Genomic DNA, 27,692 nt, shown 5'->3' on the forward strand with positions numbered 1-27,692 from the left:
CAATACTCTCGCTTGATCTGGTTTTGATGCCCTAACAAAGACAGGTTTTGCTGTTTAGGACCGCTCAGCCATCTTGACTGAATACATTCGGAAGGTAGTCCTCGACCTGCTTACTGCCAGAGGACTTTAACACTGATTTCTAAGTTGACATGTGTATCCCAACAGATTTCACAACAGAGGCCTAACGCATTTAAGCTGTCAATAAAGACCAACACTTCAGAAACGCAAGGCACGCGGACACTACATGCACACTTTATAATGCATTCTTCCAGTCCTCTAAGAGAGAGGTTGTGTGGGGGGTGGGGGGGTGGGGGGAGCTTAAAACTTTATTTCTCATTTCTCCTGACCTGTAGCATGTGTTTAGCCTTTAGGTTGTGTTTTTGTAAGACCAAGGCCCACACTTTAATGGCTGAAAGCATACGTTTAACAGTACATGGTGGATCAGCTGCTCTGAGGAATGCCTTTTTTAAAAAAGTAAAGTGGAAAATAGACAAAGAAATCTATCACCTTAGCAGTCTTTCATATTTGTTTTGATTGTTCTGGAACCAGCTCTGAGCTGGTGACAAGGGTATTGAAAAGATGCACCTGAAACAGGATCTGCGGGCTGCTGCATTTGCCAACCGGCTTTAATGCTGCTTTCCAGCGGCGAAGGCGCAGCAGCATTAACAGGGAAGCCAGCGCGAGCCTCCCCGGCAGCGGCGGCGGCACGGCGGCACCGGCACCAGCGCAGTTTCCCCTCTCCCCAGCCCTGACTCTACGCGCACATGCGCACTGCGCCCGCAGCCCTGGACCATTTGTCAGGACTACTCGTGAGACGGAGAAAAAAAAAAGAGAAAATTTGGGGGTAAGAAGCGGTTGATCGGATCTAATCTCTAATTAATCTGAAGATTTGTCCGTGCCAAAGCCCATTCATTTATTTTCCTAGGTGAGGATGAAAGTTAAGAGACCTCTACAGAGAAGGAAGCGCACCCTCGTCTTGTGAAACAGATCAGGGGAGGGGAAAGGACAGAAGGGGTTTCTCCCCCACTTCTCTGCGCCTCTGGGAAAGAGAAGAAAACTTAATCCTGGGGAAAAAAGTGGGCAAGTGACTCGGAAACGGCTGGAGGGGGAGTCTCTGGGCATCTCACTCTGAAGTAGTGAGTGCGAGTGTGAAAGAGGAACAAAAGAGAGAGAAAAGAGAAAGGAAAAAATGGGGGGAGGAGAGACTTGTATTTTTTTCTTTGCGCGCACACGGGGAAGGGTGTGGGGGGCCGTGCGGAAGGGAGCCGGGGCGAGGCGGCCGCGTCGGGCTCTCGCCCGCGCGCAGGCGGCGGGATGCGTGTGGGCCCCCTCCCCCGCGCCCCCCGAGCTTGTCACTTTGGTCGCTTTCATGACACCGGGCGCGGGGTGGGGAGCGCGGCGGCGCCGGGCTCCGCCGGGGTGCGTGCCTGAGTGGGCGCCGCGGAGCCGCAGCCCGGGCGGCGAGCGCGGCGGCCGAGGCGGGGGGCGCCGGCGGCGGGGGTTGGGGGGGGGCGCGCGGGGGTGGCCGGGGCCGCGTATCGGTGCGGCGGGAGGCGCAAGCCCCGCGCGCCGCCCCTGCGGCCCCCTCCGCCCGTGTGGCCTTTGTGCCGGGCGCGCACCGGAGAGCGAGCGAGCGAGCGCGAGAAGTACAAGTACGGGAGACCGAGGCAGTGGGAAAAGAGGCCGGGCCACTTTCTCCCCGCTCGGGCTGCGGAGAATGGACTGGTTGAATGTGCAGGCGCGTCTCCCCGGCGTGTGCTGTGTGTGTGTGCGCGGCGGAAAGGCCTCCCCGACTCCCACCGCGCACACGCACACTCACACGCACGCACACACTCACGGACCCGCGGCGGGCTCGGCGGCCGAGAGTTTGCGTTTTCTTCCTCGCCGCCTCCCACTTCCCGACCGACTGTGTGAGAATTTCATATAGATCAGCTCCAATTTCCGCCATTTTGGGAAAGTTGCACAAAAATAAACCCTCCGGTTTATTTCTGCCCGAGGCAGGAAAGTGCTTCGGGAAGCGAGGCGGCGCGGGCCCGCGGCGGCCGTCCGCGCGGGGGAGGGCTCAGGGCGCGGGCCGGGCCGGGAGCCCGCGCCGTCGCGGCGTTCGCCCCGCGCCGTGCCGCGCCGCGCCGGGCCGGGTGCGGGCGCGGGCGTGTGTCGGGAGGCGGCGGCCGCGGCCGCGCCGGGGCGGCGGGCGCGGGTGGGGGGGTTAGGGGGGGAGGCGCGGGGCTGCTTTTCCTGCAACTTGTTTACGCCGTCCTTATATTGGGGAGGCAGAGAGGGGTCCGAGGCGGGGCCGCCGCCCGCCTCGCGCGGCGTGCGTGTGCCATTCCGGAATAATGGGTTTTGCACACTAGCGTCCTGGGCCCGGCCGGCCGTTCTCGCGCCGCGGCGGCTCGGCGGGGGGAAGTAGAGGCCGGCGGGGGTGGAGATCGGGGAAGCGCAGGAGCCGAGGCATCCGCCGCGCGCCCCGAGAGCTGGTGGCGGGGGCGGGGGGGGAGGGCGGAGAGGGAGGAAAACTTGGGAGCCCTGGAAGCGGGGGAGGGGGGCACGGTGGCACGGGAGGGGGGAGGGCGCAACTTTCGTGCTGGTGGTAAAACTTTAATTACCTTGAAAGAAAAAGGCCCTCTGGTCTCCCCCACCCTCTCTGGGCGAAGCCCGGCCCCAGCGCGACCGTGAGAGAAAGTTTAAAAGCGGGCACTTTGCTCCCCGCCTTCCCTGCGGAGGGGTAGGGGTATCTGTTTGTCCGTCTGCGCTCTGAGAGACGTGGGGGTAACGAGCCGCCCTCCGGGGTCGCGAAGATCGCGGCTCTCACCCCACCCTTCCACGGGGAGACGAAGGTAAACGTCGCTTCAGTTTCCCTCCTACCTTCCCCCCCCCGCCACCCCCCCGCTTCCTTTTCCTCCCCCTCCCCGCCGATTTTTTGAGGGGACCCAAAAAACGGAGTCTCTTTCCTTATGCAACTTCCTCGGACGCTGCGAGCACGGCCCTTCCCCCCTCCCTGCATCCCTCGGCAGGCTCCTTGACCACCTCGGGTCTACCGCCAGAAAAAAAATGCGTTAGAGATCATTCACAGTGCACCGAAACAAAAATAGATTTTTGATTGTTCTAAGTTTAAGTTAAGGGAAACTGAGATGAGGAATAAGAAGGGGGGGAGGGAGCGGCTGGAGCGAGTGCGTCGAATTTTAATTTTCCTAGAATGTTGTTTGTGATAGCTTTATTGCTGTGGGGAGCCCGAGAGTCTCCGTACTGGCTAGCTCTGTCGCGTGGATTTTTGCGCAAGTTTTTAGAAAAACACTGACTCGAGTAGAGCATTTCTCCGGAAAGTTTCAAGTGCAGCAAAATAGCGAACGTGCAAAACTGGCCAAGGGGAGACCTCTAGTGGTTAGACACGTCTTTAAGTTCGGAAGGCCGAGAGCAAACTTTGGCCTTTACTTTTTAGCTACGTAGTCCGTTCAGACGTGGAAGTGATTAGACGACCTGAGCCAGGGGCCAGATGTTGTATGAGAGGATGCTGATCAGAAATAGAAAGTTTAGTAAATCGGAGAGCAAATGAAATCTAAGGACCCAGCCTTCCAGTTGGGGTACTTCTATGGGGAAAACACTTTGCTTTTATTCTGGGATTTGAGATCGGTCACTCTCTGGATTAGACGCAGTTGTTTGATTTTTTTTTTTTTTTTAAATATTTGTCATTGTCTATACATTTGATCAACCTTTAATCGGGAGTGACGGATAATTTCATTTGAATGTTAATAAAAATACGAAGTGCAATACATGTTTAAAACTTTGAAAAAATGAAAAACACTTGTGTTTGAAAAGGCTCATATAAATCATTTTATATGAGCTAATCATTTTATTCTCTAGTAAATATAATTTAAGGCCTTATTTTGTTTTTTAAACACATAGTCATATATAAAAATGGATGACCCCAATTTACCTCTAAGAGTGTAATTTTGTTTCACTGGTTAAGACTTATTTCTGAATACTTTGTATAATTTGGGATTTAAACACTTAAATATATGGAAAAAACTTGCTTACATAGTATCTATTCTTCTGCCGGTGTGTGTTCTGCAGGGTAACTTTAAATAAGAGAAACAGTGAGAGAAGTTAAAATGAATCAAATGATCCTGGGAACTTTCATTTGCTTGTCATACAATGGAAGAGACTTTAACAGGGGAACTTAGGGTAGGGCAGTGATATAAATGTAAAAGCAATTTCACCTCATCCAAAGCTAGTTTATTTTTGTGTGTGTGTGTTGTAACATATTAAGTAGTAGTGTACAAAATTATGCAATGTCAGTAATTCAGAATTTGAACTTATTATCTATGAGTTTCAAGGCTTCTTTTTTTAAAATGACAATACTTTGATTTTATTTCTCTTCTCTTTAAATCGATGATAGACCTCCAGGAGAAGTCTTGAGGGTGAACCACAGTCTTAAAGACCATCAGATAATTATTTCTTCACTGCCACTAGGTAAGAGTTGTGTGTTGAAACAAATTGCTTGATATACTTGCAAATATTAAAAGCTGCATTTGAGGGTAAGGAAGGAGAGTGTGGAACAGAGTTGGCAGAAAAACATCATTTTGAAAGGGGTGCTTTGAATTCATGAAAGTCTTGACCCTGATTGTGACTGAAGCTCCAATTAAAGCATTATGAAAAATTAAGAGATTGTTTTGGATAATCTTTGGACTGGCTTTTTACTGGATTCTTAATTCACACTTCAGTTGTACCTGTTCTTTACTGAAAGTAAATAGTTTTATTCTTTGGAATTGAGGAAGCGGGAAATCTAGAACAAAGCAATTGTGAATTAATGTAGCTGTTGTAGAAGAATGCTGTGATGTGGAAAGTTCTGGAACTTGGTAAAATTTTGTAGGTGATATTTCCAATAAGATGTTTGGGCACGTTTAAGTAACTTATCTTCTATGGCTCAAATCCTATGGTGGGCTGATGTGTGCCAAATATCATTTCATAGTGTTATAGTGAATTTCCAGTGTGTTAGCATAAACTTGTCAACTTTTAAGCATATCACCACAAGCAATACAGCTGCTGCCCAATAAAGATCTCTTTGGTAATTTTGGAGGGTGCTGGTTAGTCTCCAGTAATCCAGGGCCTACTCTCAGAACAAAGGTCATCCTCAGGCAAAAGGGAACCCTGGGTAGAACATGAAAGTATATTTGTGCGACTCTAGTGCTTTTCTACTATTCATGATGGTGATGTTTAGTTGATAAGTCATATCTGACTCTCTTGCGACCTCATGGACTGTAGCCCACCAGGCTCCTCTGTCCCTGGGATTTCCCAGGCAAGAATATTGGAATGGGTTGCCATTTCCTTCTCCAGGGGATGTTCCCACCCCAGGGATGGAACCCGAGTCGAGTCACCTGCATTGGTAGGCGAATTCTTTACCACTGAGCAACTAGGGAAGGAAGCCTCTTCTACTTTTTATAACTTTTTTTTAATCGTTCCCTTTCTTTTTCTGCTTCATTTCATTTTCCTTTTCTGTCTCAGGTATTAAAGGAGTTGCTAATTCTTGTTTGGCAAAACAAAAGAAAACAAAAAGTAGCAGGACTAATAATCCTTTTTAAAAAAATTTTGAATTTTATATGGGAGTGTAGTCGATTAAAAATGTTGTGAATAGTTTCAGTTTCACAGTAAAGCGACTGAGCCATACATAGCCATGTATCCATTCTCTCCCAGCCTCCCATCCAGGCTGCCATGTAATATTGAGCAGAGTTCCCTGTGCTATATAGTAGGTCCTTGTTGGTTATCCATTTTAAATATAACAGTGTGTACATGTCCATCCCAAACTCCTTAACTGTCACTTCCCACCACTCTTCCCCGCTAGTAACGTAAGTTTGTTCTCTTAAGTCTGTGAGGACTAACAGTCCTTATTGAGCCACGTTATAACCATGGTAGGTGTGGTCTAGATGTCAAAACTGAATAAATACCACTATAAAAATGATTGTCAAAAAGGAATTTATTGACATTTTCTGCTCGTGCATCACCTTGAGAAGTATAAATAGCAAAATAAATAGATGTCCATGCAGGTGATGCAGCAGAAACAAGGGGGCGAGAATGGCTGACAAGAAGATCGCAGATGGAAGTAGAGTTCAGACAGAGTGAAGTGTGTTTCCTAGGATGGTTAGTTTCATGTTTAGATATGCTGAGTGGAAGACAGTAGTTATTTTTATTCATTTGGGGAATCCTTGTGATTGTAGGTAGAGTGCTAGAATAGGAATCAGAGGACAGTTTAGCCACTAAATATGCCACTTTTTGTAAATCACATTAACTCTTTTAGCCTAGATTTCCCCTTCTGGAAAATGGGAGTGACAATGCTTGCCTTGGTCTCTTTGTTGAAGGGATCAAATAAGGTTTTGAGAACTATGAACAATTATTCAAATGTTTGGTAGTCATATTATCATTTTACCTTAGCCAGGTTTTGTGAAAAGGGCAGAACAAAAGGTAGGTTTTTAAAAGCTGAACAGAGTGATCTAACTCTTGGCTAAAATAATTGGTTTAGTTTTTGGTGTACATATTATATGGACTTGCTACAATGCTTTCAGGGGATATTTCATTTCTTTAGGAAAATAGTAGTTTCTCTTTTATGGCTTTCTTGAGCGAAGAGACCATGTTTTAAAATGGGGCTGAATACAAATTGTGTTTTATCTCAAGGTAGTCATTTAATAGGTAGGAGTTGGTGAAATAAATATTTAAATATAAAATAATACCAAATTGTGGAAATGGTAGGGTGGTGAAAGTAGAGGGGTTGGTGTGAGGGGAATTTATGTACTGTAATTAATATTTTAGTTAGCATGGGTCTGTTGGGAAATGAAGATGACAAAATAGGTAACTGGAGTAGTAAGAATTTAAACTATAGGGACCAGAAACTGGGTCCTGCAAATGACTGTGAATTTCAGGGGTGCTCCCTGTAGGGCTTTTTCCTCCCTACGTTTTCTAGAACTCTTGACTGCTTTATTCTAATCTTAATCAACTATATATTATCTAGATAGAAAAAAGAAAATCACAAGTCGTTGCTTTCAGTTTGATAATACTGAATTTGCCAAACTCTTGAGAAGTTTTAGCCTATCTCTCTTATCTTGTAAATTATCCAATCAATACTCTAAGAACCTAGAAACCCAGTAGTGGAGGAAAGAAGAAATAATAGTTCCTGTTTAATTAGTCCCTGTGTAATTGAAGGTTGGTTCTTGAATAATTCCGCTGTTTTGTTTGATAGTTTATTTCTAAGACATACATATATCAACCAAAGCTATTTATAATAGATGCAGTTAAGACAGAAAATTTACAAAAGAAATCATTGAGTTGGCCAGAAAGTTCATTCAGATTTTTCTGTAGGATGGTACAGAAAAGCCGAATGAACTTTTTGTCTAGCCCAATACTTGAGGTAGTGTGGACTAGGGTACTAGTCCAACTTGGTGTCCCAAAGTTGGGTAACCTGCATAATTCCTCTAGTGGTATTTCTACTAGTTAACTGATTTTTATTGAATTCTTACAGTGCCAAACACTGCAAGACCAGGTCTTTGCTCTTGAGGAGTTCCCTACACCCTTACCCTGGGAGTTTGATTTATGAAGTCAAACTGAAAAGCCTTTAAGTCCTTTTTTAGGAGACAGGGTGGTTTGCAGGAAAGAATAAGGACTTTTGAGAGGCACTTGTGTAAAGTTGACTGATTCTGGATGCACCTCCAGTTTCTTCCTCGGAAGTGAACTTATAGTTAATGACTTGGGTAGTGATTGAAAGAATTACATGTGTATTAGGTTGAATTGGTCAAAAAGTTCATTTGGGTTTTTCTGTACCATCTTACAGATGAATCTGAATGAACGTTTTGGCCAACCCAATAATAAAGCTTTATTATTATTACTTACTATTCTTTCTGCAAGTCAGTGTTTTATGTCAGTCAATAGATATTTATTGGGTATCTTTGTAACTCTGTTGGAAAGTGCTTTACATAATTAATGCATAGAATAGGATGAAATAAATGACTTTGTTGGGGCTATGAAGAAAGCAACAATCTTTGGCCTTAGTGTGTTTATAGTCTATTGAGGAGATAATCCATACACATACAATGATAATTACCAAAACAAAGCTGTGGTTCAGTGCTGTAGTGAAAGGTCGAGGTAAATGCAGTGGGTACTGTGGCGGTAAGTGTGTCCCTAACGTAGGGACCTGCAACATGGGGCGCCCTTTGCAAAATACTGTGAAGTGTTAATATAGTCAGTGTAATTGTATATTGAGTGCCTTCTGAATGTCAAGCATTAAGCTGGATATTTTACATTCATTCATTCATTCACTCATTCATCTAACAGAAACTTACTGAGTGCATTCTGTTTGCCCAGGTACTGTTTTAACAGTATTATCCCTAATACTTTCAGTAACCTTGAGTGTTTGGTATTATTAATTCTCTTTTAGAGGAAACCGGTCCTCAGAGATACTTAGTAACTTGTATAAGTTCATGTGCAGCTTGGAAGGGCTGGGACAAGGGAAAATGACACTGACTTTTGTCTTGTTATGTCTTTAACTTTCTAATTTTCAAAATAGTAATTCTTAACAATATTTCCAGGAAACACATTTCCAGATTTTGAGGAATATATTTGCTTTTATACATTGGTTCACTAAGATGAGCAATAGCAAACAGGTGTAAGAAAAAAATGATGAGAAGAAAACACTATTTCTTCACTTTACTCTTTCTTCCTCCCTTTTTAAACGTTGGGGAAAGACTTAGTTGTACTGAAAAGAACACCTTGGTCTAGTTCATGGCCTTGAAATGATCATTAGCTGTTAACAAAACATTACTGAGATTAGGTTTGGTAATTACTGGGCTTATTTATTAAAAGGTTTCATCTGTTCTTTGTAGGAAGAGACCTGATAAGGCAGTAGGGTTTGTTTTCAATTAATTTAAATTAATTGATAAATTAAGTTTAAATCAATTAATCATCAATCAAAAGAATAAGACCTAAATTTACCATTTTGTGAACTCAAAACATGATGGAATTTATTGATTATAAAAAAAAAATTAAAATGAGGGGTAGAGATAATAATGGTGAGAAGCTGGAGACAGGGAAGAATGTAGAGTATGAGAATCAAAGTTTAAAAAAAGATACCAAGGAATATGACTAAGAATATATTCACCAAAATGCGATAATTACTGATATTATGCTCTAACCAGAAGAGTAGGCCCATTTACAAAATAAAGTGAAGAGTCTTTGATTCATTAGGTGGTTCTGGTTTATAGTGGGAGTCATATGACATTCCTGTTATTTGAGTCATGGTCCATCGAGCAGAGCTTTAGTCTTAACTTCAGAGGATGCTGTTGCAGGCATTGGTTATAGGGTGATGGACTGTTTCTCCTTTGTTGAAGCTCTATCATCCAACAAATTTTTTTAAGCACCTGCTGTATGTTGGAGCCTTTCAAGATTGGACCACGGCTGTATGTTACGTGTGCTTTTATAGAATTAAACTAGTTCAGTTACTGAAACACTTTGAGTAGGATGGTTGAGGCACCAAAATCAGTTGATTACTTTTCCCCCATCTGTTAAACTGACCGAGCACTGAACTGTGAATTGAAGTCCCCGGTCTGGTTGTTAAATGATCTAAATAATTTCACCCCATTGCTTTGTGGTCTTATTTGGAAGATTTGAGGCCTAGCTGTTCAATTTGTTGATAAGGAGTTTAGCTGCAAAGGGTTATCAAGATAAGCCTGTAGACATGACTTCTGTGACAGAAATAAAATCTGGACAAATCTAATTTATTATAGGCAAAAGAAATCAAGTGTAAATCTTTTAATTTTAGCTCTGTGTTCTATAAAAATATGAAGCAGAATAAGAAAAAAGAATGTACTACTTTTAGCATTTAAAAATTATGAAGTGAAGTAAGAAAAAAGAACAAGATACTACTTTTAGTTTTCTTTTAAAATTTAAACTTGTGCATATTTTGCATAAGCATGGAAATATCTCTGTGAGACAGGTTCTTGCTCTTTTTATGCTCTTGAATCCCTCTAATGGGTGTAAAATTTCTATTATTACCCTACTAGTGTAGTGTATGGATGACATTATAGCACTTTTCAGGATATTTCTGTCTCAAATTGAGTATCTCATAGTCTGTACATTGAAAATGAACTTCAAATAAAAGCATTTGAAGAGAGTGTGTTAAATGTGCCATAAGACTGTTAATGTCAGTTTGTGATTTCATTTTCTATATACATTTTTTTTTTCTTGAAAGGCATTTTTCATTTTCTGTTCCTCCTTCAGAGGAAGTAAGTAGGTTAAGGCCACAGACTCTCAAACAATTCATCCTTCTTACAGTAACAAACGGAAGGGCAGGAAGTTGAGATTTTGTAAAGGTTGTCTTTGGTGACTACCCCTTTGCATGTAATCGTCATAGCAGAAAAGGTAGGAAATCAGATAAGCCATCGATATGTTATAAATAGAGTCATTTTCATTAAACATGACTAGTAGTAGATACAGGAGCAGGAGGTATCTCTTGAAAAAATATCAACAAGAAGGCGCCGTCCTAATAATCGATTTCATATATAAAGGGAACCTAGGTTAGCTGCCTCTCAGGCATCTACTACAGGAACATAGATAGGGACAGAAAACCCAGATTCTCAAGAATTTGTTCTTGATGCTATTGAGATTTCAGTTTTCACGTTGAAGTCATCTACAGTTCTACCTGCCTAAAAAAAAAATCTATGAACTTGAGCCCTCAGGGCAGAATTCACATCTCTCCACAACAGATCTCAGTTCCAGTATGTGTGCGATTCAGAGTTCTTATCAGTCAGGGTTACTGGAATATCAAAGCTGGTATCTGTCATGCTTGATTTGAAAGGAAAATTTTTCTTTGTAGCAAAATATTTGTTGAGAGATGCTTCATGGGTGAGTTTAGATTTTTCTCTTATCCTTATTGAATAAGCCTGTTTAAGAGGCTTGAATTTAACTTCTTTTGATGTGTTCTTCACTGACACTTAAATAAGGAGGGTTTCTTGGAGCTGGAGAATTATCCTCTTGCCAAAGAGGTAAATAAATACTTAGCAGCCTCCTTGTTAGAATTTTCACTGGAGAATATGAGATAGATGGACAGATGAAGATCTGTTTCTGATTTTCCCTCTCCCCAGTCCTTGCCCACAACTAGTCTGTTACGTTTTTCCCTTCTCTTTTGTTCATTCATGTGATAAATTTTTATTGATGCCTACTGTGGATATTCACATGAGGGTAATAAAATGAATAAATCAAAGTCTCTTTCCTCCAAAACCTCCTGTAAGAAAGGATCATGATATGATGTAGTAAGTACTATTATTGGGGTACAGAATCTCCCTTCAGCCCCTGTTCTCCTGGCATCTTACATACCCATGTTCCAGCACTTGTACAGAGAAAGACTCTGTAGTCATTTGAGTCCCCTTTGGAGAGGATCCATAGCTTTCATCTCTCTTTTCTCTATAGGCCTCTTACTGTGATTTCTCAATGGTGCTTTCTGTTTGCCTCTGTGTCTTTCTTGAAAGCAGGTCCTGGAACCAGAGTTGATACGCGACGATGTTTTTATGCCTCCTCAGCAAAAATGTCACAGTAAGGTTGCCAATGGCTTAGTCTTAGGTCATTGTTCAGAGATTATGTCCTTCATACTTTTCTCATTGTTAGAATGTTCTTTTCTTTATAAGAGCTTGGAAAAACCAATACTTACTGACTTTTCATCAGTTTCCTAAATTCATTTTGAAGTTGTACTTGTTTGTGAAATCCCAGAGTCCTACCATAGTTCTTAACTCCCACTTTTTTCCGCCTTCACTTCTGGACTCTGGAGAAATCTAATAGGACTTTGTGGTGCAAAGGTATTAGCTTTTGTACAGTTATCATTTCTCTGCTGTGAGATATTCAGACATCTGGTAAACTCATGCTTGAAGGGAGTGTGGACACTGGAGAGCAACTTGTTTCTTTTCTTCAAAATTACTGTAGCTGTTGTGAACTGACTGTCCACAAAGTACAAAGCACTTTAACGTGCATAATTTAAAAACGCTTAAATCTCTATGAAGTAGATACTCCGATTCATTTTTTAGATGAAGGAGCTAAGGCTCAAGAGAGGTTGGGTACCATGCCCAAGATTATTCAGCTAGTAAGTTGTGAAGCCAGGATTCAACCCAGGCACTCTGGCTGTTGTGCTTTTCACCTTTACATTAGATTGGCTTCTTTATTGACTAAAATACATTGTTTTGGGCACTATGGTATAGTCTGAGGGTCACTGTTTTGGGAGGTGAAAGTCTGTTTATTGGTTTGGTGATCTTTTCTTATCTGTAAAATGAGGCCAACAATTCTTGGCCAACTTAAAAGGTAGCTGTTAGGGTCAAATAGGCTAGTATTGGTAAGATCCTTTAAAATGACAAAGTGTAGAAGAAACCCTCCAGCTCCACTGTGTCTGTATCTCTGGAGTGGGTTAGACTTACTGACTTGGTCTGACTCCCCTTACGTGGCCGTGTATTTGTAAATATGTGAGTTCCCCATTACAGCCAGTCAGGTGTCATGAAAGTGCATAGGAAGGCATCAGAGGATAAATCAGAAAACTGTAGATAGACCTTAAGAGGTGGGGCCATGTCTTTCTCAAGATCACTTTCTTGGGCCTGGACTCTAGGTCCCCAGGACTTTCCCCAGTGTTAGATACTACAGATTTCAACTCATGGATGCAGACTGGGAGCTCAGCCAGAATGTAGCATCTCTATGGTTGATTTCCTAACTTGGAGATGAATGAATTCTCTCCTGTAAAACACTGCCTGTTCTCATGTTATTTCTTGAATTTATTTTCCATAGCTCAGCATTTTCTGAAAAGGGGTTCCATGGGACTTGCTAGACTGTGACAACAGAGCTGTAGGGCTGGCTGACTGTGGGAAGCTTGAATTCAGCGCTTCACAGATAGCTGCGTTGCTGCTGATGGGTGCCATCCATCTCCCAAAGACCCAGAGGTTACATTTCTCCATCACCACAACACTTGTGTCACAGGACACACAGAAATGGTCTCCTGTAAGTTCTGAGGAGCGGATTTTGGGACAGATTGCCCTAGCCTTTCATCTTCGTCTTGTTAACCCGCTTTAGCCTGGTCTCCAGTGTGCTGCCAGCCCAGCGTGATGGTGAAGAGAGCCCTGCCTTCGGGTCCAACTCCCTCCCTACGTGGCAGATCCTTCTCCATTACTTCAGAGGAATTGTTCCTTGAAGAAAGCTAGTCATTTCTAGAGCCATGTAAATATGAGGGATTGTTGTTATTAACAGCACAACATCTATGTTGTAATGTTGACATCTTGTAATGGAGCTTTGAACACAGGTGGCTTACCATAAGAGACACCACTGAAATAAAATGAAGGGAAAGGGGGAGGAAAATGCCAGTGACTAATTTTTTAAGGTTGCTGAGCAATTCTCATGAACTCAAATAATTGTTAAACCAGGTAACTATAATAGACAGTTAAGATTTTATTGACTGCGTAACTTTGGAGTAGGCACTGTGTTGAACTGTTATCTGACTCATCTTATTCAGTCCTCACCACGCGCAATGAAGAAAAGTTCTGTTATCATCCACATTTTATAGATGAGGAAATTGAGGCTTCAGGGGGTTAGTTGGTCTGAAGTCACAGAACAGGACATTGCCAAACCTTGGAAAGTGAATTGAAGAGGAGGAAAGGAAGGTCATGGCTCCTTTAGGAAAGGGCAGGGGATGGAGAGAGGAACTTGAGAGAGTGTGGCAAGTTTTGAGGATGATGCATAAAGTGTTTGATTTGTGTCTGTGAAAGGATGACAAGGAGCAGGGTGGGTGGGGAGAGGGAGGCTCAGCAACTTGATACACCATTTTAATATGGGTTTAGCAGTGGGCAGAGGCCCTTTCGATGATATTACTGAAGGTGATGCTTAAGACTTATTTTTTGAGAATGTCACAATGTGCCAGAGACAGCTTTTGGTGAGTGATTGATGATTTCTACAAAGTGAACCGAAAGCCAGCTTCAGTTGATGGTATTCATGTGGGCATCATAGCAGCAGAGCACTGAATCCCCACTGTGGATGTTGACTTTTCTTACTATTGTCTCACTGTTCTGCAGAGCTGTCATTTTTGTTTCTTTCATGGTCATGATTTAAGGGTTAGCATTCCTGACTTACTCTTCACAAAAGATACATTGCCCTCTTGAACCAAAAACTGATGTGTTTAGTTCCTTGACACCAGGCACTGAGATCTCACTCAGTCCCATCATCTCTCTGAGTGATAGAGTTAAATCTGATTCTCAGATGCTGCTTCTGGGGTGATGCCTACCCCCATTTTACAACTACTCCCAGCTCTTGGCCTTGTTATCTCTGTAACTTACTTTTGAAAACTGTACCTGTTAATGGTAAAGCTATAAAATGGAATTCTAAAAAAACAACTTTATTTGAAAATATTAAACCTGTTTAACTGGCGTTAGTGAACATTAGCTGTTCTTGTAAATACTCTACTATTTTGAAAACAATGGTTTGAGCAGGAATGGCCAGGCTGCAGTTAGTACCCTTTCTTAGTAATCTTTAATACTGACCTTATCTGCAGATCCAGACTTTTGGTTTCTAGGCAAGGCCCACTCTCTCACTTTGTGTTGCAGCTACCAGATTGGGTTGCTTATCTTCCCAGGGACTGTTATCTTCTCTTCATCTCAGCCCCAGGCAGCCTCTTCACCTTGAACGTGCTGTACAAGTGCACGCCTGGGGCGTCCCTGCCCCCGACTCTGAGCGGCCATTTTATCCTCTCCTGGCAGATATGAGCAAAGGAATCATATAAAGAGAGGATTATGAAGGACTCTGTTTATCTCCAGTCAAAATAAGATACCGTAGATTCTTGACATTTATGATGGATATAGCCCATGACCATTGCCAGTCCACAACCTGGAAAAAAATCGTTGTAGCGCATAATTCCTCCCTTCAGATTGCTAAAGTATAACTGAGTAATGTAAATGATCTCTCTAGACCTTAACTACTTATCTTACTTGATGAGCAATTTTTGTACTGTCTAGAGCACTTATTGAAACAAATTCACACGTCTTTTCTACTTATTTCCTTTTGGAGCGTTCTGTAGTTTTGTTCACACAATGTGTCTGAGTCATCATTGCATTTGACATTTCAGCCTTTAATTTATCTGAAACTTCTGTTTTGTGGCTGGGACCTATCACTTTCATAAGCATTTCCATGTTCTCCTCGTTCTGTCATCAACACTAGAATCAACTAGCAGTTCATTTTGTTTGTTTCATTTCTTCACTAGAAGCGGAGTTGTTGTCACTTTATGTATGGTGGCTGTAGCACTCTGACACTGCGCTGTGACTCAGAGCACACCTGGACCTTGGCCGGGCCCCCCAGTTCATGGTGTGTGTGATTCAGAATCTTGTCTCTGCGAAATGGCACATTGCTAAATGTGGGAGCTTCAGCTGTTGCTCAGGAATGGTAGAAATCAAGATAGTCTGTGCATGCCAGGGATCTCCTGTTTGTTTGTGATACCTGAGTTGTAGAGAAGTGAGCCCTCAACCCTTTCTTTTTCCATCCGTCTGTGGAGCTGATACATTTGTGTATGTAGTTAAATACCTACTAGTTAAATTACACAAGAGCTTTGGGGAAGTCCATTTCCCCTAGTGCCTTCCAGGCTATGGCTTCAATTGTTGACATCTATAAGAAGCTAAATATTTTTGTAAGGAGAAGCACCTTTCATAACATAGCGTATTTTAAATAAATATGAAATAGAATTTTAAAATATATTTTTATGTAATTTTTTTCTTAAAAAAAATACACATTTAAATATTCAACAGGTGCTAAAGTGGCCACAGAGAGTAGGTTCCCATCCTTTAGCTGTCTTTCAACCTACCATTGCCGCTTCCTGGAGGCAGGCAGTGTTAACCAGCTTTTGACAAATCCTTGTAAAGATAGTCTATGTATATATAAGCAATACTCATACTGATATATGCCCCATTTGTTTTACACAAATTGTATCACACTGTTTATATAACCTATGTAAAATTAGTAGTATTGATTGTATCTTGGAGCTTTATCTGTATCAGAATGTAAAGGGTTTCCTCATGGTTTTCTATAGTGGTATTTTATACTATTGTATGGATGTACCACAGTTTTCCTTTACTGATGGACAGTCGGGTTATTTCCAGTTTTTTGACATTACAAGCAGCGCTATAGTCCATGAACCACCTTTTACATTTTTTAGACACATGTGCAAGTATCTATGGGATAAATTTCTAGAGATAGAAGGACTGAATTGGAGGATATGTTCTTGAAAATTCATTTCCGTAGAGTGGAGGTTGTTTCAATCAATGCTACCATAGTATATGAGAGGGCCCACATCTCCATATTCTTATAGGATTTTTTTTAATACAAGATATTAATTAATTTCATTACCACTTAATGTTTCTAGATTCCTGGTGGTACATGGTAAGCCAGGGCTTCCAAGAATTTCTTTGTGTGAGAGATTGGGGAAGTGTATCCATTTGATAAATGATTCCAAGGGAGAGTCAAGTTGCACAGCTTTGGTTTAGAGGCAGGGGGTGGAGCAGGAAAGAAAGAGGAGGTAATTTTTAAATTTTTTATTTATTTATTTTAATTGGAGGATAATTTCTTTGCAATATTGTGGTGGTTTTTGCCATACATTGACATGAATCACCCATGGGTACACATGTGTCCCCCTATCCTGAAACCCACTCCCGCCTCCCTCCCCACCCCATCCCTCTGGGTTGTCCCAGAGCCCTGGCTTTGAGGCTTTGAGTGCCCTGCTTCATGCATCGAACTTGCACTAGTCATCTATTTTACATATGGTAATATACATGTTGCAGTGCTGTTCAGAGGAGGTAATTCTGTGTTAAATGTCATTTAGTCTGTCAGCCAGCCCTTTTGTAGATTGTTACGCAAGGAAATTATAATAAAAAGAGTAAAAACTAAAGTGAACTGTTTCACACAGGAGGGACTTTGAGAGTATCATATATTTGCATTGGTGCCAGCAATAATGATCTCCACCTACAGTATTGGTGAGACATCCACTGTAGGCATTGGAGGGAACACACTGGGTGTCAGTACCCTTGATATTAGCCATTGTCAGGTATAGTATGCTGCTGCTAAGTCACTTCAGTTGTGTCCGACTCTGTGCGACCCCATAGACGGCAACCCACCAGGCTCCCCCGTCCCTGGGATTCTCCAGGCAAGAACACTGGATTGGGTTGCCTTTTCCTTCTCCAGTGCATGAAAGTGAAAAGTGAAAGGTAAGTCGCTCAATCATGTCCGACTCTTAGTGACCCGTGGACTGTAGCCTATCAGGCTCCTCTGTCCATGGGATTTTCCAGGCAAAAGTACTGGAGTGGGGTGCCATTGCCTTCTCCGAGGTATAGTATAGGTGAGTGGAAATCAGAAGCTGCATTGGTGCATTTCCTGGATATCTGATCTCCAAAGCTGTCCCTTTTGATATCAGCAATGGCTGGACTGGTAAAGAACCCACCTGCCAATGTGGGAAATGCAAGAGACATGGGTTTGATCCCTGGGTTGGGAAGATCCCCTGGAGGAGGGAATGGCAACCCACTCCAGTATCCTTGCCTGGGGAATCCTATGAACAAAGGTGTCTGGCGGGCTACAGTCCTTGGGATTGCAAAGAGTAGGACATGACTGAAGCGACTTAACATGCATGCAATGGAGAAAAATGGTAGATCTTGGCTAATAACACAGAGGACACATCATGGTACACGTTTAAGGTACTGCCTTAGGAAATCTCAGCGGACTTAACAAGAGATTTGGAGTGTGCTTTTCTGCACAATGAGAAATACTGCTTGTGACTTAAATGGTGAGTGACTTAACCTACCTGGTTTTTAGGCCTGTAGAGTACAGGTTACACATGAGATGATGGGATAGTGCCAGATGATAATTAAAGAAAATACAAAGGATAGTATTTCTAAGTACTAAAAAAATTTGCTTAACTCTTAGAAGCATAATTTGTTGGCATGAAAAGACGGTATGTTTGTATACAAGATCACATACTTACAGAAGACAGAAAAAGAGGAAAAAGGTGTCATAAAAACAGCTTCTGTTAAAATAATATTGGCTTCTGGTTGTTCTACCTGATTAGGAGATGATGGAAAAAATGCCTAATCTATACCAGCTGTTCATAATTTATGTGATAGTGACTTCAAAATTAGATGAAGGAAAGGAAGGTAGTGAATATTTTTATGCTATAGAATTTTATACAAAATCTCCATAAACTTTAGACTGAGATAATGGATGAAAACTATTTTTATAAATGTTAGATATGTGCTTACAGGCAGAATATACTATATAACATTACCAGTGTTTTGTATGCTAATTATTTCCTAAAATATATAATAAACATTTACTGCAGCCTTTGTACAATTATAGCTTTTAGATTTCTCTTATTTTTCTAGTCCTCCTCCTAGTCACAGATAGGATTTTGCTGTTGTAAATTTCATACATTTATGGTTTTTAGGTAGGAAAAGACCAGAAATCTATGTGTTGGATATGTGTCTCAGTGACATTTTGTTAATAAGCATATATTTGATGGCATTTTATTAAAAGGATACATGTGGTACTAATCTATATACATCAAGAACTTCAGACCTAGTGAGCTGGTTTCTGGATATTCTTGTTCCAGAAAGTAAAATAAGGAAAAATAGCCTTAGCCAGATTCTCGAGGGGATAAGAGTTTGAAACAAGAAGACAGTGGTTGAAGAAAAACACCAGGGTCAGAATCAGGCTGATCTGGGTTCAATCCTGACTGTGTCACCAAATATGATTCTGGGTGAGTTACTGAACTCTGCAACTCACTTTCTCCAACATCAACTAGAGGGATAATAGAACCCATCTTTCTGTGAGAAAGAAGGAAATGAAATAAATAATTTTTATAAATTATCTAATGCTTTGAATCCTTTTTTGGAAGAAGATGAGATTGAATTAATAAATTTACAGTGTTTCTTTTTGCAAGATCACTCAGGGTTTACCTCATTTATCCACCAGGGGGAAAATTATACTATCACTCTATCAGGAAAAAGTTGCCACTCCTACATTATTTAATAGGGAAGTCAGGTTCATTTCTTTTGTTTATTTAGTGAGATAGGAGTCATAGAGAACATCAGTATGAGTCTTAATTTATTTCTTATTTTTACTGCTTTTTAGATGGATTCTTCTCGGGCCTTTACAACTTGAATTCGTGAGTGCTAAGTCTTTATAGCTCACATTATAACTCAGAGAAACACAGGGTTGTTTTTTTTTTTCCTATTGAGTGTTTAAGATGTATAGAATGTAGGATAATAACCACTCTGGACCCTTCACTCCTCTTCGCAGTTTTCCAGGATGTTGCCAGTCTTGTTTCACCACTTTACCGCTTAATTAATTTGTAGCAACTTCCTCACCTTGTAGCATTTCATTTCACAATTTTGATTTGTATCTCTAAAAATACATGGAAGGCCTCCTCTCTTTAAAGTATGTATCATCTCTCTAAAAAAAGCAACTGTATTTCCCTAATATCATCAAATAGTTGGTATTTGTATTTCCCCTCCTACCTAATAATCTTTTTTTTAAATAATTTAAATCAGGGTTGAAACAAGATCTATGAAATGCAGAATATGATTGATTAGTTAATATGTCTCAATCTAAATTTCAAATTTCCTCTTTCGTCTGCTTATTTATCATTCCTTAAAAATTTTTTGTGTGCGTATGTGCAGAAAACAACTTTTTAATCTTGTGTAGCAATGGCTTTCAGACTTTTGGGTCTCAAGTCCCCTTTATGCTCTAAAAAATGAAAAACAACCAAAGACTATTGTTTTTATGTGTTACATTTATCAATATTTACTGCATTAGAAATTAAAATATATTGGTTATTTATTACTTATAACAACAGTAAATTGATTACCTAAGTGTATACAAGCACACTTTTTATGAAATATAAGGATAATTTCCAAAATTTAAAAGAAAAGGTGAGAAAAGTAGCACTGTATTACATTTTTGCAAATCTCTGTAATGTCTGCTTAATAGAAGACAGCTGAATTATCCCATCAGTTTCTGAATTCAGTCAGTTTCAATACATTGTTTTGATTGAAGCATGTGAAGAAAGTCTCCTTCACACTGGTATCGAGTTGGAAAAGGGAGGAATATTTTAAGATTTTCATTTAATGATGGATATTCTTTAGTATTATACCAAAACTTGACATGTGGTAGTTTCTTAAAGGTCAGTTGCAGTGTGCAATTTGAAATCTTATCAATGAGTTTTCTGTATTCTGTCACATTAAAATCACATTGGCCTGTCCTACATTCTGAATGGACCCTTTAACCATGCATAATTTTGTAACTTTAAGCGTTGGTTGTTTGGAAAATACTGCCTAACTGAGTTATGACGTATTTCATTATTAAGTATCTTTAAAGGTCATTTTCATGAATATCACCATCCATCTCCTTGGAAAAGTCTATAGCTATTGGGAAGCTGTCAGGCTTATCGTGGTACATACAGGTTTTCCAAAATGTTCAAGTTGTATCATTACATTAGTAACATGCTGTCAGTGTTTTCCTTCATATGACAAACTCTTCATTTATTTTTGACAGTGTATTTTCCAGATATCCAAACTTGAATAAACATAATTTTTAAAGTAAAAGTGGGATTTCAAAGGAAAAAAAAACAACAAAAAACAGCTTGTTCAGCTTGCCTCTCAAACAGTTCAAAAGTACTTTGCCTGGAGACAGCCATGGTACTTTGGCATGCCTGAGCTCTGTGTGCATACTCCTCTTTCATCAGACAGAATATTAAAAAGATATATAGTCAAATATCAAGACTTAATACAGTTTATTATTTTGCTTCATCAGAGATGGTCTTTAGTGAGTCTGGCATTTGTTGACTCCTACTGTACCTGGGTGCTTCTGCTCCAGCAGGTTTACCGTTGCTTTGGCTCATCAGCGTAAATATCAGCATAGTGAAAAAGGCAAATAATGTGCTAGTATTTTTATGAAAATAATTTTGACTTCTTGGACCTCTTGAAATTCCCAGAACAACTCATATCTTGCTTCTTACATCTTCTTGGTGTGATTTCACATGTTCTTTTGTCTATGGTATTTCCTGTGAATAGACTTGATCACATCAGATTTGATGTAATTTTTTCCTGGCAAGACTGCTTCATAGATGGTATTGGCTTGGTAGGTATTCTTAGAAGGCACTCATGGTTATTGTCTAGAGCCATTATTTTTAAAGTTGCAAATGGTTATGTTTCAGTTTTATCATTCCTTCTTATTAGGAATCATAAAAAATCAAGAATTTTTTTCTAAAAGGAAGCTTCCTTTCACCCATGATTTGGTTTCCCTGAGATATAGTTCTTATTGATCTCATGTGATACAGTCAGGATAAATCCTTATTTCTTTTCCCCAATAATGAATTAGTGGTTCTCTTGTATTCTCAAAAGAAGATCAGTGAGGTGTTCTTGATTGGTTGGTTTTGAATATCGTTGTGAACTCATAATAATTTAAACTTATTTGATATGTTTCAAGTCACTGCAGCTAATATCCTTACTTTGGCCAACAGAAGCCTTTTCAGATTGGTCTCTGAGTCCTTTTGGTATGAACTCTGCTGTCTTTGATAGCTTCCTTGCTTTTTAATTTGATAAGATGTTCCTGATTCATCTTGCACATTTCCTGCTGCCAGTTAGCTCGTTCTCTGGGAAGACCTGGGAGAAACGGCATTTAGAGACTATAGTCTGAACACTAGGCGATTAATTTTAACTGGTGGTTGTTTTCCAGAGTTTGTCTGGGCAAAGCTAGAAAATATGCATATTTCTAAAGCAAAGTGCATCATGGAATCATAATGATACTTCCATTCAGATTTAGGACCCATTGATCTTTGACCACTTGTCAGTGACACCAATGTAATTACTTACTTGTTTTATCCCATACCACACAGACAGCATCCTCAGAGTAACAGTATCAATACTACCACCAGTGGGTATATGATTATGAAAAAGTTTGTTTTTGAATTTTTTTTTAAATGAAAGAAAGTTAAAAGTATTATCACCGTGTAGCTACCCAAACTGGTTATCTTAACATAGCCCTGTTATGTTTGCTCTACATTTTGAGACTGTTTTTCTATTTCTAAGAACATCAGTTTGGCAGCTGTTTCAACTAAATTAAATAAATAAGTTTATTGAATCAATCATACTGTGTATTCGTTGTGTTGATAGCACAGACTTAATTGACAAATTTAGTGTAGATAGCATTCAATAATGGACTGAATTTTCTTGTTCTTTTCATCTTCTTTTTTTTAAATCTAAATGGCCTTTCTTTTCTTTTTCAACATTTTATATTGGGTACTCTCCTTTATGCACATCTACTCTCTTTTCAAAGTCTTAGAGGGGAAAGAAAAAACAGAGGGTGAAGAATTCTATCCCTATGTGATCAAAACTTTCTGTTTTAAGTGAATATGCTATGAAACAGTGAATTCTTTTTCTAACAATGGCAAAGGTTTACCATGGTACTTTTTGTTTAAACTAGAACTTATTTTCTCCTGTAATATACTTTAGATTACACTCGAAAAAATGTTTCTGAAGCAGGTATTTCTAAATCTCTGGATGTGGGACACTGTGACCAAGAAAATTATGTAGTTAAGGGAAACTGAAGGAATGACCACTGAAATAAAAATTGATTTGCATGTAGACTATGTGGTACTATGCCCTTTTTTTCCTTTTCCAGGTTAAAAAATAAATCATGACTGAATCTGCCTCTAGCACAAGTGGTCAAGAATTTGATGTATTCAGTGTTATGGATTGGAAGGATGGAGTAGGTACATTACCAGGAAGTGACTTAAAGGTAAGCTGTCTGTATTGCATACAACTGTATATGTGTGTATATCTGTTTGTGTTTATTATTAAAATGAATTTGAGCACATATGTGACATAAGGATTAAAAGCATTAAGCATAGGTGTGTGTAGGTGTATTCAGTTGCTTCAGTCGTGCCTGACTCTTTGCGACCCTATGGACTGTAGCCTGCTGGACTCGTCTGTCCGTGGGATTTTCCCAGCAAGATTACTGGAGTGCGTTGCCATGCCTTCCTCCAGGGGATTTTCCTGACCCAGGGATTGAATCTGCGTCTCTGGTGTCTTTTGCATTGCAGGCGAATTCTATACTGAAGCACAGGGGCTATAGTTTTGTATGATACTTGTTCCTCTGCCTCTCAAGACAATACATGGCTGGTAGATTGGCAGACGCCTTTGTCATTTGGGGTGGGGGACTAAGAAATCCTTCTGCAATCTGTACTCATTTTGTAGAAATTAATGTATAGTTTCAAGGAAGATCATTTCAGGATTTCTATGGCTAATAAATTTTAAGAATGGTAGACTTAGAAGGCCTAGCTTTGTATATGTTTTGTAGTGATGGGCTTTGTAACTGAAGTGAAAAGCTACCCTCCCTGTGTCCTAGTTATTTTATGTAAAAACTGGATAAAGCTAAAATACTGAATAAACAGGACTGTTCACCTCCCTTAAATTATTTATACTGTAAACTGTGAATATGGATTTTTGTATAATCACTTGTTCGGAAGCTGGTGCTTCCTGTAAATGAGACTGCTTTTGTAACAATGAGAACTCTCTTCAGAGAGCAGTGCTTGAGTCTGCTCCTTTTCTAGGTGCTCACCCTGCCCCCTTTTCCCCAGCACCCCCTGCCCCCGCCTGAGCCACTCCAGGACCACACCTGCTGCCCCATGGAACAGGGTTGTGCAAGCACCCACCTCTCATTTCTAATTTGCTTTTGCTCTGATCCTATCTCTGGGACCTTGAACCTGTCTGTGGCCCTTTAGACTTCGTGTTTGTACTTGGTCACTTAGGTGTTTGAACTTCTGATCTCCCTGACTGTCTCTTGGCTTACCTCGCTAACGCTTGTCTTTCTTGCCTGTCTTGACTAGGAATTCACGCACCCTAATATTGACTTCTTGGAATCTGCTCCCTTTTAGTGGCTACTTGACAAGTACCTGAGCCAAAACTTTTCTAGTTGATCCTCAGTGGTGAGATTTGGACAGTCTGCTTGTTATTGGAAAAATACTTAGATTTTAGTTGGTTTTGGTTTAATTAAGTGCTGTGTGCCAACATATCTATCTGAGTTTAGCTTAACAAAAATATTGCAGTGAGGTTTAGTGAAATCTGGGAAGACTATCTGGTTTTTAGTGTTAGTTTTCTGTGACCTTGAACAAGTCAGTTAATCTCTTTGGGGCCAGTTTCCTCTTTAGTAAAATAAGGAATTAAATGAATACCAAGGATTTTATCTGCTCTAACATTCTCCAAATGTTCATCTGGATTAGATATGATGGAAATAGAGTGCTGAAAATTTTGAGAAAGAACAACTGTTTGAGATTCTGATAGTGTCAACCACATACTAGCTAAATGAGTTTTGTTTAAATTGAACTTCAGAATCTTTATCTGTAAAATGGGGATATAGGATCTATGTCATAAGCTGGTTATAAGGATTAAAAAAAATACGTGTAAAAAAATTTAACAAATTCTATCTTTTCTTGCTTTATGGTGTATTATGTAAACTACCTTTTTTATTGTTTCAGAGTCTTATTTTTCTTGTACATTTTTATCCTTTTTCTTCTGAATGGCTTTTTGTGTGTGTGTGTGTGTCAGGTGGATGATGAAATTTATACTTTTTTTTCAGTTAGATTTTAATAATAGAGTGACATCTCCATCCCTGAGAAGTTTAGATTGCCTGAAGGTTTTTAAGCAATGGATTTTAGGAATTAACCTATTACTTTTATAAAGGTAATCAGGTAATTAAGCCACTTAGTGGGTATTATAAACTAGGTTATTTGATTTGACTTTTAGACTCATCTAATTACCTGGGTAATTGCCATGTACTCAGTTTACTTTATGTGCTGTTGACAGTTTGATATCCCACTTAAAAAAATAATTTAAAAAACATTTTCTACTTTAGAACTCCTTTTATCCAAAGAGAGTCAAAGACTCACCAGTTGATTATATTGCTTAGGACTCACTTGCTCTTCATATTAAAATTTGAGTTGCTTAGGAGATCTAATTGAGAAATTTATTTTTTCACAATTAAGTTATTGGAAAGAATTTTAAATAAATCATGAAATTTACTCTCCTGCATCATACTTTGCCTATTTGACCCTAGAAGCTCTTCTTTTTTTTAATGGATGAAGGTATGTGGCTTTCCTAATGTGCAGTCACTAAGACAACCAGCTGAAGTTAATTCAGGAAATACATGGAAGTCAGTTTCTTTTCATGGGAACAGGTTTTTATATGCTTCAGTTTATTGCCGTTTTGGAAGAACTTTTCTCTGTAAAAGCCTCATGATTGCTGGCCAATCAAGTTACATCACTCTTCTGCTTAAAATCCTTAGCAGTTTCCTGTATCTTTCGTGATAAAGTTCAAACCCCTTAAGTTCACCACAAAAGGTTTTTGGTGGTCTGACCATTACTTTTCTCCCCAGCTGCATCTTGTTTCACATCTCCATGCCACCCAGTTTCCTTTCCAGCCCAGTCAGCTCGTTCACACCTTGGTCTCTTTTTACTGGTCCCTGTTGCTGGAGTCCCCATTCCCCACTTCCCACTGGGCTAACCAACCCTTATAGGAAGCAGAGTGCAAAAGCTCCTTTTTTGGGTGCAGTAGCAGAAAGAATAGAGAACTTATTCTCTGGTGAGCTCTTTGTTTCTTGTGCTTAGTTGCTCAGTTGTGTCCGACTCTTTGCGACCCCATTGGCTATGTGGCCTGCTAGACTCCTCTGTCCATGGGATTTCCCAGGCAAGAATACTGGAGTGGGTTGCCTTTTCCTTCTCCAGAGGATCTTCCCGACCCAGAGATCGAACCTTTGTCTCCTGTGTTTCCTGAATTGCAGGTGGATTCTTTACACACTGAGCCATCAGGGATTGGCCCTACGCCTTTTACTTTAAGTCACTTATTTAACCCATTTGAGGCAGTTTCTGTCACTGATGTTAGTTTACAGATGAAGTAAACAGAGGCCTGGGGTGGTTAATGTCACTTGCTCAAGGTCAGACAGTTAGTTATTGGTAGAACTGGGTCTTAAAACCAGGCTTTTCTGATTTTAAAATGGATTCTCTTACACTGCTATTCAGTCTAACAAGAGAAATGTTTTCATATCAAAAGAGATGAAAGGAAAATGTTAACAGCAGTTTAGAGGCAGTATTATGTTAGCTGGAGGGATCAGGAGGGTTTTGGAAACAGATGTCACGTGAGCTTTCAGGTGCCTGAAAATAGGTAGAAGTCTGTGAGGACTTTTTGGGACGGGGATGGGAGAAGGGAGAGAGAGGGACATTCAGAAAGGGGGTCAGCATCAGGAAGTCCAGTATTAGGGGAGACCAGGAAGTGTCTGCTGGTCCTCTTGTAGTCATTAACAAGACATTTTCACTTAAACAAGCTTTGGAAACTTTACTGTTGTCTCATTTGTTCCTTTAAAATGCACATCAGTGTTTGTAGATTAATATCTCAGGGCCAGCTGTAAGAGCAGGCAGGCGACTTAAGTGGTGAGGCTAGTGGAAAGATGCACGGTAGGGCTTGCTGTCCCTAAGCAGTTCTCTACCTAAACTTCTTATACGATTTCTGAAATTGATCCACAGAGAATTATTCCTCTGTGTCATAAGGATTTAGCCTTCCAGCATCCCTCAGTAAAATGTCGGTACACTCCCAACAGTGATAGCATCTTATCTCGAAAGAATAGTTGCCACTTAACCGGGAGCAAGACCCAGCAGCAGTGATGCAGAAACCCAACTGGAAAATTCACTACACTCTTTGTGCAGGGTTTTGCCTTGTCTTGATTGGCGTTCAGAACACTTTAGTTACTAAATATCTTTGCCCTTAAAATAGATTGGTAAGTAGAACTCAACATTTATTTCAATGTAGTAAGTAATAAAAACAGTAATCTCAGCAGTGTCTTTTAATGATCTGTTATTAAAGACAGGCACAAATAGGCTAAAGATCCTTTGTCTCTATAAGCAAAAATAAAGAAGAGAATGAATCAAAGGTAGTTTAAGCCAAGACAAACAAGTAAAACCTTCTCAACCCCTTATATATTTCAGGCATAATTGTTTTCTGATTGACCTATATGTATCCACTAACAGAAGAAGTTAGTCTCAACTGATATGCTTGATTTGCTTTATAAAGCCCTTTTATAAAGTTTGTAAATTTTTGCATTCTTGATTGTAGAATAGAGTCAGTTGCTATTTTTTTTTACTGCTTTTAAGGTGTCTAAAAGAACCAATAACCTGGGAAAAAAAGTGATTTTATCAAGTTTCTATGGTTCTAGCAGCATTCATAAAAACGTTACCAATTTCAGACTTTGAGCATATCATAGGATACTTTAAAAATACTTTGAGGTTAATGTTTTATTATAAGTTACAGGTGTACAATTTAGTGATTTGCAATTTTAAAAGGTTCTAGTCTACTTATAATTATTGACATTGGTTATATTTCCCCATGTTGTACAATATATCCTTATAGCTTATATTGTACCTGATAGTTTATAACTCCTAGTGCCTTACCCCCATGTTGCCTTGTCGCCTTTCCCTCTCCCCACTGGTAACCAATAGTTTGTTCTCTTTATCTGTAAGTATGTTTCTTTTTGTTATATTCAGTAGTTTGTCGTTGTTTTTAGATTCCGTATATGAGTGATACCATAAAATATTTGTGTTTCTCTGTCTGACTTGT

General features: G+C 40.1%; 1 protein-coding gene across 11 annotated transcripts in view; it reads left to right on the forward strand.

The window, feature by feature from the left end:
• The first annotated feature begins 762 nt into the window (after positions 1-762).
• The window catches only part of L3MBTL3 (L3MBTL histone methyl-lysine binding protein 3), a 104,806-nt gene continuing 77,876 nt past the window's right edge, over positions 763-27,692 (forward strand). For 4 of the 11 annotated variants that reach the window (XM_005210918.5, XM_024996639.2, XM_024996638.2 and 1 more), the window contains exons 1-3: positions 763-844; positions 4,400-4,473; positions 22,711-22,827. In XM_005210918.5, coding sequence (XP_005210975.2) covers positions 22,726-22,827 — 102 coding nt within the window. In that variant the 5' untranslated portion in view covers positions 763-844; positions 4,400-4,473; positions 22,711-22,725. Of the gene's footprint in view, positions 1,137-1,562; positions 1,653-1,824; positions 1,911-2,518; positions 2,841-4,399; positions 4,474-22,710; positions 22,828-27,692 lie in introns of those variants that run through there. The other 7 variants (XM_059889713.1, XM_015472852.3, XM_024996632.2 and 4 more) reach the window with 7 other exon arrangements.

This window comes from Bos taurus, chromosome 9, assembly GCF_002263795.3.
Source record: "Bos taurus isolate L1 Dominette 01449 registration number 42190680 breed Hereford chromosome 9, ARS-UCD2.0, whole genome shotgun sequence".
NCBI lineage: Eukaryota > Metazoa > Chordata > Mammalia > Artiodactyla > Bovidae > Bos > Bos taurus.